Source organism: Melopsittacus undulatus, chromosome 10 (assembly GCF_012275295.1).
Source record: "Melopsittacus undulatus isolate bMelUnd1 chromosome 10, bMelUnd1.mat.Z, whole genome shotgun sequence".
NCBI classification, from domain to species: domain Eukaryota; kingdom Metazoa; phylum Chordata; class Aves; order Psittaciformes; family Psittaculidae; genus Melopsittacus; species Melopsittacus undulatus.
In genome coordinates, this window is record NC_047536.1 from 9,917,157 (window position 1) to 9,929,318 (window position 12,162).

The 12,162-nt window shown below is 48.6% G+C and overlaps 1 protein-coding gene across 1 annotated transcript; it reads left to right on the forward strand.

The window, feature by feature from the left end:
• Positions 1–2,116: 2,116 nt before the first annotated feature.
• MSX2 (msh homeobox 2) lies at positions 2,117–8,069 on the forward strand. Its single transcript, XM_005142677.3, has 2 exons — positions 2,117–2,595; positions 6,265–8,069. Exons 1-2 carry the CDS (start codon positions 2,241–2,243, stop codon positions 6,687–6,689), a joined length of 780 nt encoding a protein of 259 aa, XP_005142734.3. The 5' UTR covers positions 2,117–2,240; the 3' UTR covers positions 6,690–8,069.
• Positions 8,070–12,162: the final 4,093 nt, after the last annotated feature.

Sequence of the window (12,162 nt, forward strand, 5' to 3'; positions counted from 1 at the left end):
AAGGGAGGGGGAAGACAAGAAGGACAAACTCAACCCCATCGCAGCTGCAGAGCTTGCAAGGCACAGGCTGGCCAGCTGCAGTCCTGCATCTCTCTGTATCTCCCAGCAAAGAGATGAGCTCTGTGGGGAAGGAGAAATGACAAACTGGGAATTGAAAGGGCAGCTGGAGAGGTGTCAGCTTGTGGGATCAATTATTTTCACCCCTAGAGAAAATCTCAAATCAGGGTTCTGCTTCCTAAGATGTTGCAGGCTTCCTCAGCCAGGTTAGTTGGGCTGAGGCAGTGAAAGGCATCAGTTCTCTTGCTTGCCTTTAATCGTTAACCCATCAAGGTCTGCAGTAACACTGCCAGCAATCAGTAATGAGTGTGCAAACCCTACCATTAGTCCCACTGATGAGTGGGATTTTGTAACATGGTTTCTTGTACACATCTTCCCACACTCCTTCCCACACCACAATCGCATGCCCAGGTCCCAATTTGCTATCCGTGGCACCAGGCGAGATGCTGTCAGGGCTGGGGCGGCTCAGATACTTTTTGACAGACCTGGAGGAAGTTGGATGACTGGGGATGCAAGGGGTTGGAAGGACCCCTTGGGCCCAGTATAGTGCACTCAGTACAGCCCCATCATCGAGGTAATATCTGGCCTGGCCTGGGCAGAGGAACATGACCCAGGGAAAGTCCACACCAGACCAATTCCTCCCCAAAAATCAGCTCCCAAACTGCCCTCTATGAAAGGGTTTAATCACCCAGGCTGTGGAGGGAGTGAGAAGTTGTGATATGTGTTAGCAGGACCTGGGACTTCAAAGACTGCTGCATGGGCTGGCAGGAAAGTCAGGAGTCCAAACTGAACACAAGATGAGGTAGTGAAATCCTACGTTTTCTGGAAGGTATATAACCAAAACTGCTCAGGAAGCAGAATCTTGTAGCCATCCAGGATGGAGCCTACAGCTTTGCTTGAGCCGCCCAAGTCAGGGCTTGGGCAGAGGAGCTCCACTGCATAACCCCAGGCTTGGGCAGATGTACTGCTGCCTTCTCAGAGTAGTTTGGACTTTGGAGCCTCAGTTATAACACCAAAACGGCTCCAAAACTTTGCTTTTTCCGAACGTTAAAAAAAGAAAAAAGAAAAAATAAACCAGAGAAAGTTTCAGGCACAGCATAAAATAACGCCTGACATAAGACTAAAATTATTGTGAAAAAAGAAATATGTATATGCTTTTATCAGCGGGCTAATTAGAAATGCTTTATAAAGGATAATCTTTATTCATACCACTGGTAGGAAGTCAAAAAGTGAGAGAATCGCTTTCATAGTACAAGATATGCCTCTTAATTAAGGGCTGCGTGCCCCTAATTTATTAAAGCTCATCTATTCATCACGTGTATAATTGACGCTGGAATAAAAACCCAAATAATTACAGTGTAACCTCTGCAGCGTGGTTTTGCCCGGCTTGAATCCTGCTGCCGAGGAAACGCAAACACCCCCACCCCTCCCCCCAAAAAAACCTTCTTCGGCTGCAAATGGAGCAGCGCGGCAGAGGCGGCCGCGTCCCCCCACGGGGGCTGTCTCCTCTCGGGGGTGCAGCACCCCACGCAAAGCTCCGGTTCGGGGGACACGGCGGAGCCGGGACAAGCCCCGCTCTGGGGAGGGCGGCGGGGATGGGGCGCGGCGGTACCCGACGGGGCGGCGGGAGGAACCGGGCCGGCGGCGAGAGGAGGCAGAGCCGCGATCTTCTAAAGTTTCCTCTTGCCTGATGATCATCATCAGCCGAAATTACCCCCGCGGCTTTTTTTTTCTCTTGCTTTTTTTCGTTCCTTGCCTTGCTGTGATTACAGCCCTGGACGGTTCCTTAATAGCAGAGCTCCGCTGGCTGCCCGTGTCATTAACTCCTAATTCATTTCGGGGGAAGGGGGGAACTCCCCAAACAAAATTGCCCAGAAAAAAAAAAAAAAAGAGAAGAAAAAATAATAAAAAGGAAAAAAAAAAAAAAGTTATTTGGCCCCGCCCCCCCCGCTCCCGAGCCAATGGCATGAGTCACCCCGTGACGTCAGGCCCCAGCGCGGGTTCCGATTGGTCCGTGGGGCGTCTGCACTACTTCCCAAAGGAGGAAAGAGCCGGGGAGCCCAGAGGGGGGAAAAGGGGGGTGGCTCCGCAGAGCCTCACTCGCGCAGTCCCCGCGCAGGGCCCGGCAGAGGCGCAGCGTAGCTCCCCGGGCGGCCTCGCTCCAGCCTCCCTCCGCTCCCGTGATGGCTTCTCCTTCCAAGGCGAAGGAGGTTTTCTCCTCCGACGAGGAGGGCCCGTCGGCCGGCACCGAGGAGCACCACAAAGTCAAGGTGTCCAGCTTGCCGTTCAGCGTGGAAGCTCTCATGTCCGACAAGAAACCCCCCAAAGAGCTGCCGCTGCCAGCGGCGGGGAGCAGCGCCGACGGGGCGGCCGTGGGTACCTCCAGAAACCTGCTGCTGCCGGGCCACGGCTCCCGGGACGCGCACACCCCTCCTGGGGCACTTACAAAAACCTTTGACACCGCCTCGGTTAAATCGGAGAACTCGGAGGACGGCACATCCTGGATCCAAGAAGCGGGGAGATACTCCCCACCGCCAAGTGAGTGGCTGGGGAAGTGGTGTCGGGGGCTAGCGGGCGGCCAGGGAGGGCAGGCGGACACCGCTCCGGCCGGGAGCTCCGAGCACCGGGCTCAGGCAGCGCGGCTGCAGGGGTGCCGAGCCCGTCTGTGGCACGCTAGACATATATAGTTATAGGTATACACTATTTCATGTATGTATTCATAGCTATGCACGCGATTTTTATACGTATGTTATGTGTTTCTTCATTTATATGTTGTATTTATATATATTCAGTTATATACTTATATACCTATGTATGTATATAAGCATATAATGCTTTTAAAACCATAGAAGGTTTAGCAGCTACCAGGGACTAGCTCCCTTTCCTGACACGCGGCTCACTGGCTGCCAATTCGTCCAGTTATGTTATCCTTTGCCACGAGAATTGGGAATTTTCCTTCCGACTCAAACGTTGCAAAGCAACCTCTTAAAGTCGGGAATTGCTCCTTCTAACCTTGCGCGCTTTCTGCGCGCCAGGTCCTACCGCGGTCTCCTCTGGCACCGGTGGTTGCTTCTCTTGCTCCTTGAATGCTGCCTGTCAAGCGTTCCCCGAGCTGGGCCCGACCTCTTTATCCCTGGATATCTCCAGACCGTGTTCCCACTGCTTTAAGGACAGGCAATCAGTAGGTGACAGGTCACCCCTTCAGCCTTTGGGCTGTTGGAGCCGCGCTGCTGGGTCTGTGCCGAGCTGCGTTCTGCTTTCGGTGACAAACCTTTAAAAAACATGGGGAAAATAGAAATAAATTGCTTTTAAAAATAAAAATACACGAAACTACCTACAGGAAAAGGTGACATCCACAGCTCGGCGGTACTAAGTTTTCTGCCCACTGCCAAAATCCTTGTCGGCTGTACACCTGTATTAGCACATCGATTCACTCTGTTCTGCATCCCCAACATATTCGCTGTAAATTAAATGTATTTATTTAAGTTGGTAACTTTACAGACGCTGTTGAGCCGGACAATCTCGCAGAATTTGTTCCTGTAAACTAATATTGCGGGAAGGAAATTTAGTTCTATTACAGCTCCTTTATTTTTTTTGACAATCATTTCAATTTGGCTTTCAGCCACTTCCTTTCCTTTGCGATAACCCCGAATTAATTTGATTTCTAACGTGCTGGGAGAGAGCCCGGGAGAGGCCCCGGGAGGAAGGCAGCTTGCCCATGTCATTCCCTGCGTAGCTCCTGTTTGGGATTTTTACCCCCAATATGCTGGAAATTGTGTGAAGAAGCATGTGTTCTTACCCTGACCCCTTCACTAAACTGCTCGAAACCCTAGACTTAGACACGGCCTAGTCTTCTCCTGGTACATTTCTTTTTTCCCCTTTCGGAATTCCTTCTTTTTCTTTATTCAGATCGGTGGTTCAGAGATCTGAAAAACAGCTCTGTACAGAACTTAGGTAGTTCAGGTCCGGTATTTTCAGCTGGATTTGGGGTTAATAATGACGATTAGGGAAGGGAAGGTCCTTCGGCCTCAACCATTTTTCCTTCTTCCCCCCCACCCCTCCCCGGCCCTCGGGCCCTTCAGAGCCGGTGTGACAGCGAGATGCAGTGACTGGTTCCCCTGCGAGAAGCCCGTCTGCCCGTAGGGGGTTTGATATTAGAAGCAGTTCCACATTTTATTATTATTAATATTAGGAGTGGGATGAATTGAGCAAAGAGCTGAGCAATACTGAGATGGAGCTAAAGTGATGATTTTGGCTAGAAACTGAGCTTATCCAGGGAAAGAAAAAAAAAAACAACAAAAAACCCAAACCAAACCAAAAAAACCCAACAAAACCCAGGGAAACAAATCACTGCGGCGAGTGCTTGGAGACTAGCACGGGATAGACGCAATTACGGGGTCTGCGGCCGCGACGACGGTCCCTGCTTCTTGTCATTGTTTGGCTGTCCCTTGGGGACGGCGGGGCAAGAAGCCCATGAAGACTCGGGGTGTATTATGGGGAAATTCTTGTCCGGGATTTAATGTAAAAGCGGGTTTTTGCCGTTCCTGGGCAGCAGCAGCCGGGGCAAAGCCCAGAGCCGGGAAAGTGTTGGGACGGGGCGCGATTGCCGGAGCCATGAGCTGTCTCGTAAATAAACTCCTTCCGGCCTGGATGAACAGGAGCCCCTCTTAGCCGGGACTTTAGAGAGCTTCTATTGGATAAAAGGTTGCCCTTACAAAGAGAATGGAAATACGGGGTGACCGATAGTGAGTTTAGGGTCGATTTAGTGTAGTTTTAGTTTAGTGCAGTTTTCGGAGTGAACCAATTATTATGGTGAACCCCTTAATTGTTAAAATGACTTTTTGTGATCAAAGGATGGTATTTGACAACTCGTTTTCTAAGAGGACTTTTTTTTCGCTTTCAGTATCTAGAAGAAGAGTAAGAAGGGTTTAACTTTTTCCCACTGTAGCTGTTTTCTCCCTCCCCTTTCTGAACCTTTGAACACTTTTCTCGTGGGATTAATTTTTAATTGCATGATAAGCACTTAAACAGCTTCGTGGTGCTGTCTATTTTTAAAAAGAGCAAAGTGAATGGAGCCCAGAAAACGAGACGTGCAAATACTGACGAGCATTTGAAGCAGACTGCAGCATGTGTAAAATTTAGCAGCCTCTTAAGGGCGGCCTGTGTGTCATTTTTCTGGATCAAGCTGGAGAGCCAGGGTGACTTGTCATATGCCCTGAGAGTGATTTGGAACACAGCAAATAAGTCACGCTTTTCAAGTCAGCCACACGCTTTTTAATTATTCTTTAGCTTGCAAAACTATTAGTGAAATGAAAAGTTAATCTAAAGAGAAGTCAGTGATGTGCCATCCCGGGCACATGTGCCTAACCTGGCTGGGGTTACAAGGCAAGTACAAACGGTAGTAGGTTTCCTGACTTGTATTGGCTACAGATGGTACAGTTATTGGTTTGTTCTGGGGGTTTTGTTTTGGTTTTGGATTGGCAAAAGTCGTAATAGCAAAATGCTGACTGAAATGTGCATTGCTTTTTTATTTAAGTTTTTATTTATACTTGTTGAAAATGAGAAAACATTCCTTGAAAAGTTATTAAGCAGAGGAAAAACTTGCTCTCGAAGAAGAAATTGGGAGGAAAATGCCCAGTTACCTAAACCACAAAAATTATCAGACCCACTTCTTCAGCTGACAGAAAAATATATAGGGTTGACTTGTTGCTCTTGGTGGAGAAATTCTGAAGTGGAGTTGAGCTTGTCTTTTGTACTGCTGCAAGAGATTCACTTTTGTGAATCTCCTGCTTTTACAGATAGGTTTGTCCCGTGGTTTGCTAGAGTTACTCTTCCAGTTCTGCAGCTGCCAAGGCGGCTGTATTGTGTGCTCTAGACCCCTGTGATGTGACTCCTAAAGTGACTGGTTGTGTGTGTATCTGCGAATCCTTTGTGCCCTCTTTGCGTACAAGCTGTCATTTTGAAATTGCTGAGGAAAGATTCCACTTCCCAGGACATCGGCTCAAGTCCTGTGAACACAAGTTTGGCCAGAAAAAAGGCTTTCCATAGTCACTTGCAGAAAGATCCCCTGTTTTGAGGGTATCCCCTGGCGAGACAGTCCCTTCACATATCCCTCCCTCCTAATCCCAGCCCTCTCAAGCACAGCATCTCTCCAGAGCACTCAAATCTCCCTGCTTTTGTGTTAACCGGCCTTTCCCTTCCTTGCAGGACATCTGAGCCCCACTGCCTGCACCCTGAGGAAGCACAAGACGAATAGGAAGCCCCGAACCCCATTCACCACTTCCCAGCTGCTGGCTCTGGAGCGCAAGTTCCGCCAGAAGCAGTATCTGTCCATCGCCGAGAGAGCCGAGTTCTCCAGCTCCCTCAACCTCACAGAGACCCAGGTCAAAATCTGGTTCCAGAATCGGAGGGCCAAGGCCAAGAGACTGCAGGAGGCTGAGCTAGAGAAGCTCAAAATGGCAGCAAAGCCCATGTTGCCATCGGGGTTCAGCCTCCCTTTTCCCATCAACTCTCCCATTCAGGCTGCCTCACTGTATGGAACATCCTATCCTTTTCACAGACCTGTGCTTCCTATCCCACCAGTTGGACTCTATGCTACTCCTGTTGGATATAGCATGTACCACTTATCCTAAGAAGATCAGAAAGACAAAGTGACAGTGAGACAGACTTCCTGCTGGATCATGTCCAACCCTGAGAAGGCAGTACCCCAACCAGTACTGGCCATTCTTTCTGCACGTAATCTGCCATCCTGAGTGTATGGGAGTTTGCGCTAGCAAAGCAATGCATCCTGTATGCTATGGGTTGGGTGTCTTCTGAGAGTGCTCTGAGCACTCAGAGTCTGATCCTCAAAGAAAAAAATATGTAAAAACAAAAAAAGGATAAAAAATGAGCAAATGTAGGGGTTTTATACAGTGCACATAAAACTAGAATAAAAAAGTACAGGCGAAAAGCAATCTCGTCTTATTGAGGCAAATATTTCCTGATGCCTTCTTTATGGGGCCCAGCATATGTTTAAAGTAAGAGGGGTGCAAACCCTAAACCCACACTCTAAGTTGCCATCACTTAATATGGGGGCAGTGGGGGAGGGAAATAAAAAGGCATAATCAAGGATTTGTTGTTTTGGGTTGGTTTTTTTTTGTTCAAGAAAGCAGAGCCCTTAGCTAGAGACACCGTGTAAATAGAAACTAGACCCAGTAGAGCCTGAGTGAAGTTCAGAGCCAGCAAGTTCCTGCATTTCTGGGGGTAAGAAAAATTTTCACCCCCCAAACCTTGACAAATGTTTGCAACAATATGAGCATCAGGGCCCCTAAATGTAGGGTGCAGCTTTATCCACCATTGGCTCCTGTAATGCCTTTATCTGTATAAATAGCTTCAGTGTTTGTAAAGCACTGAGGGGATGTAAAGTGCGAGGGAGGGTTATTAGGCAGTCTGGTCTTTATCTCTTCCTATTGGCATGCTTAGAAATTTTTGGCTACAGCCAGGTAATCTTGGCTCTGCAATGCTCTTTGAAAACCAGGAGAGAAGGAAGGAAGCTTTCTGGGGAAAGATGATTGTGGGTTGTTTCCACAGTGGTGGTGAGCAAAGGATTGTGGAACATTTCTGGGAGATGTCTGGGGGTTTTTGTTAGTGTTTGCAACAGTCTGTGTTGAATAGAAGAACCCCCGAGTCTTCTTTTCCTTCCCTTGCTGAGGATGCCAATGTGAGTCATGTTTTCAAGCCCCTCTCAGGTGAGATCCAGGTATGACAAACAAACAACTCTACTGGTAGAATGGTGGGGTGCCAAGAGACTGTGTAACCTGCCTGTACCCATGGGAGCTCCCCAAGCGCTGGCAGCGTCTTCCCCAGGCTTCTCCTTATAACTATTGTATTATATGTATTACTTTTGCTAAACTTTGTGAGAAAGTTACTCCAAAGGCTGTGGAGCACTGAAGGCAGAGCTTCTCCTGGATTTGTTTTCTAAGCATGTTGTGGTGGAAGATAGAAAGCAACAAAACAGGGGAAAAAAAAAAAAAGAGAAAAAGTAAAAAAGCCACGAGCTTTTGCTGGTTTTGGTTTGTTTTGACCCAGGCAGTATTATCGCCTGGGACCCACTATAGATGAACTTTCCCTCTCTCTCCTCCTCACCCGAATCTTCCATTATAGGAAAGTCCCTTTGAAAGGGATGCCTTGTACAATTTTATATATTTTATTGAAGATTTATTATTTCTTATCTCTTATTTCAAATTAAATTAAAAAAGAAAAAACACGTTTAATTGTGTGTGAGTCTCTTAGCATTTGGAGTTCTTTAAAAGGTAACTTCTCTCTGTGTGTGTTTTGCACTGTTGGGTCAAGTTCAAAGGAATGTTTGGGTTGCCTTTAAGATTATTTCCCCTTTCTGAATCTGAATTAAAGCCAAATTTGCAGCACATGAAGGTGAATTGCAAGTCAACAATTCAAAGTCTAAAGCCAAACCTTTTATGAGGTTTCCTTGTTTTTAACAACCACTTTTAGGCGCCTCTGTTCTTTACAGCATCATACTCTGGTGGTGTTTCCATCACTTTTCTTAGCCCGTGTACCTTTCTCTTTTGCTCAGGATTCTCCTTCTGACTTGACTTTCCATTGTCTTCAAATTTGTGCTTTAGTGGATGGCTAGCCTCAACCCCCACGGCATTTGTGGGTCTTGTGATACAGAGAACATCTATCAGGCCCCTGCAATAGGTGACCTTTGAAGGTCTCTTCCAACCCAAACTGTCTTATGATTCTATGAATACTTCTGTATAGTGGCACTGCGGGGCTCCCTTGTGCTGCCAACACACGGTTTTGAGAGCAGCCTCATGTGCTGCCCAGGGAGCAGGTGCCAGAGCACTCACCCTGACCTTTCTGGTGAGAGGGGCTGGAGAGGGTTGCTCGGATCAGAGGAGTACAAAGGAGGTCAGGGGTAGTTTACCATGTTACACCCAAGTCCCATGCTACACCAGTGTAAATTTGTTGTAGGTGGCTTGGAGTGAGGCTTGGCATCCCAGGTGGACAAAAAGTTGTGTTTGCTCTGTGGAAGCCCATGGACTCGAATGCGCTTCCCGTGCACAGCGGAGAGCTTTCCCCCAGCATCCCAGAGCGGATCGCTCTCTCAGCGGGCAGCTCCGCGGCCCGAGGGTGCACCCTGTTCCCCGGGTGGGCTGGGCAGCCGCGCTCTGAGCCCGGCAGCTCCGGCCTGTGGGGTGCGGGGAGGAAAACTGCAGGGGGGAGGACGCCTCCCGAGCTGGGCTATAAGGAGTGGGCTGCGGCTCGGGATCCTAGGGCATCGCTCATCATACCCTGCTCACCTCTCTCCTGGCTCCTAAATAAAACCCCTGTTAACCTTCCCGCTTCGCAACTGTAGGGAACAAAGCTGGGGGAATCTAATGGCCACGCAGACTTTTCAAATTAGCATTTACTGCCGCGTAAAAACAGGAGACAACCGCTTCTTTCTCGGGCTCACTTTCTTCGAAGAGCTGTCACCCCAGCTCTGGCGCAGGGGTAGTTACCCCTCTTCCCTGCACTCCCCGCCTGATTGTCCGAGGGCTGGGCAGGTTATAAATAAACCAGCGGTACATTTTAACCTTCGGCATAAATCAGCTGTGTCAGGGATTACGGCTAAATCTTTTCGCTGGAAATTCTTTGAGCGCAGGAGCTTTGTGTGGGTTATGATAGATCCTTAAATGGATACAGATTTATTGCAGAACACAAGGGTGTTGAAGGAAAAGCTTCCAAATCTCAGTTACAACCTCTGTTATGGGAAAGGTAGGACGGATCCATGACACCATCCCCGAACTTGCGGATGGCATGACAATTCACCCTGCGCCCATTATTAACTTGTTCCAATTAAAGCCTTCAGAAAGGCCGAGTTAATTGAGTATTATATTTTATGAGGAGGGAGGTGTCAAGCTTTACTCATGAGACTTCATCATCGGCCTAATGGGAGCTGCCCCTCAGGCAGATCTGTAACTGAATAAGTTACAGCAAGGCAGGGAAATCAGAATGCTATCATTAAAAGCGATGCACTTACCGAAATTCCTCCTCCACTTTCGCAAGAGGCTGTGGAGGTGTGGCTTTAATTAGTTATTTTAATGCAAAGTTAAATTGTTTCCAAAGTATTTTCTGACACAAAGCAGATGCGATGATTAGAAGTTGAGTGAGACTGAAAGGAGTTGGCATCTGTTCCAGGTACATCTATATATTTTAAATTCCCAATAGAAAGTGAAAAATAATTAGAGCAATAAATAATAAACATTAAAAACAACACGATAAATTATTCCGATCCTAAAAATCCCGACTTGCTGAACGGCGGCTCAGGCCAGCCGAGCACAGAGCTGCTCTCCCGGGACCTTAATTCACGAGGTATGGATTTGTTGACATAAACAGTTAGGAATGGGCTTTCTGACCGGCTACGGCCCAGCGCTCATTACCTAAAGCCACGGGCGCTCGGAGCCTGCATTTCATGTTGTCACGTTGCCTTGTCAAACCCCGGAATTCCTGCGTTTTACGAGGAAGGAGTTAAAACTCGCTGACTGCGACGCGTCTCTCAGCCGCATCCCCGAAAGCGAAGGGGTTTGATCTCCGCCGGGAGCCCCTCGGCGAAGCCGGAGGCAGCGGGGACCTTAAGAGCTATACCGTGGGGATGGAGCCGTCCCGACCGGGCACCGGCTCCGGGGAAAGCTCCGCGCAGCAGAGGGCACCTGCTCCGCTGATCCCCACCCGGGGAGAGCCCGGAGAGATCAGGATGGGTCCGGGGGGCGCAGCTCCGCTCCGTCAGGTTTGGGTGGTTGACGGAGTCTGTAGCAACGTGTATATGTGTAACCCCCCCGGCCCGGCCCCAGTGCGTTCTTCTGGACGCGGGCACAGCCTCACCGGGGCTGTGCGTACGCGCACACACATCGCTATAGAGGTGAGCTGAACATCGCAAGTTTCCATACAGTGCTTGTATGCATAGCTACAAAAGTGCCCGATGTGCGCACATCTTTTGAAGGGGCTTGAAGGAATATATGGGGTGAGCTGGGAGCACACGGAGGGCAGAATGGGGTGCATGACACAAGACGAGCAACCCGCCCGAGAAGCGCACAGCTCCCCAGGGCTACGGAGGAGGCCCCAGGCCGCGCACTCTTCCTTTCTGCGCGCAGCTCCCGCGCAAGAAGGAGGGTCAGCGATGCAGCCGCAGCGGATTCAGCTCAGGGCTGTTCGGATGTATAGGGAACTTTACAGTTTTCTTTCTCCAAAGCATATTTCCCCCTCTGTTTATCTGCAGTTTAATAGCCCCGCAGACTAATTCCTGCTTCTTACTCTTTAAATACACATATATATATTTATATATATATATAAAATCATTAAAAGGAAAAAAAATCCACAGATAAACATGAAACACCACTCCATAGCGTGACAGTATTTCTCTTGTGCCCATGATCAGTGACCAGCATGGGTCAGTTTTTGAAGTTCCCCCACTTTCGGCAGTGCCCACATCCTTTGCAGAGAAAGTCTGTCTCTCAAAACAAAAACAAAGTAGTTATTCTGATTTATTCCTTCCCCCCCCCCCCCCCCCCCCCCCCCCCCCCCCCCCCTTTCCAGAGCAGGAGGTGAATGTTTTCCAGTGAAAAACATTAGGAATCTCAGGGAAAAGCTCATCCCTGCACTGGGAACCCCAGGAACTAAGCGTTACGCGGTTCACGGTCCCTTTCGGTGCCGGCCGCCAGCTCGGCGAGTGGGTGACTTCGGGGCTCGTTTTGCTGTTGAGATTTTTAGGTTTGTTTTGAGTTGGTTATGACTTCTTTAGTCTCTCGATGCGTGTTTCCCACCGTAATCCATAAGGTATTTGGCGGGTGCTACCAGCAGTTCCCAACTAGCTGCACGAAAGGAATAAAAATCTTTCCATCCATTATATTTCAGTCTTTTAACACCAGAGCAATTCTGTCCCTGCTGTTTTAGTGGAAATACCGGTCTATAAAGCTGCAACTGCGGTATATTTTAAAATGCTACCATTTTTTTAAAAGGGGATTGGAATAATTCTGCTTTGCTTGGGAAGGAAAAGTCTCAAGCAATGTACGCACGATTAATGTTTTATAACACTGTTCAAGGAAATTAAAAACATTCTGTGAT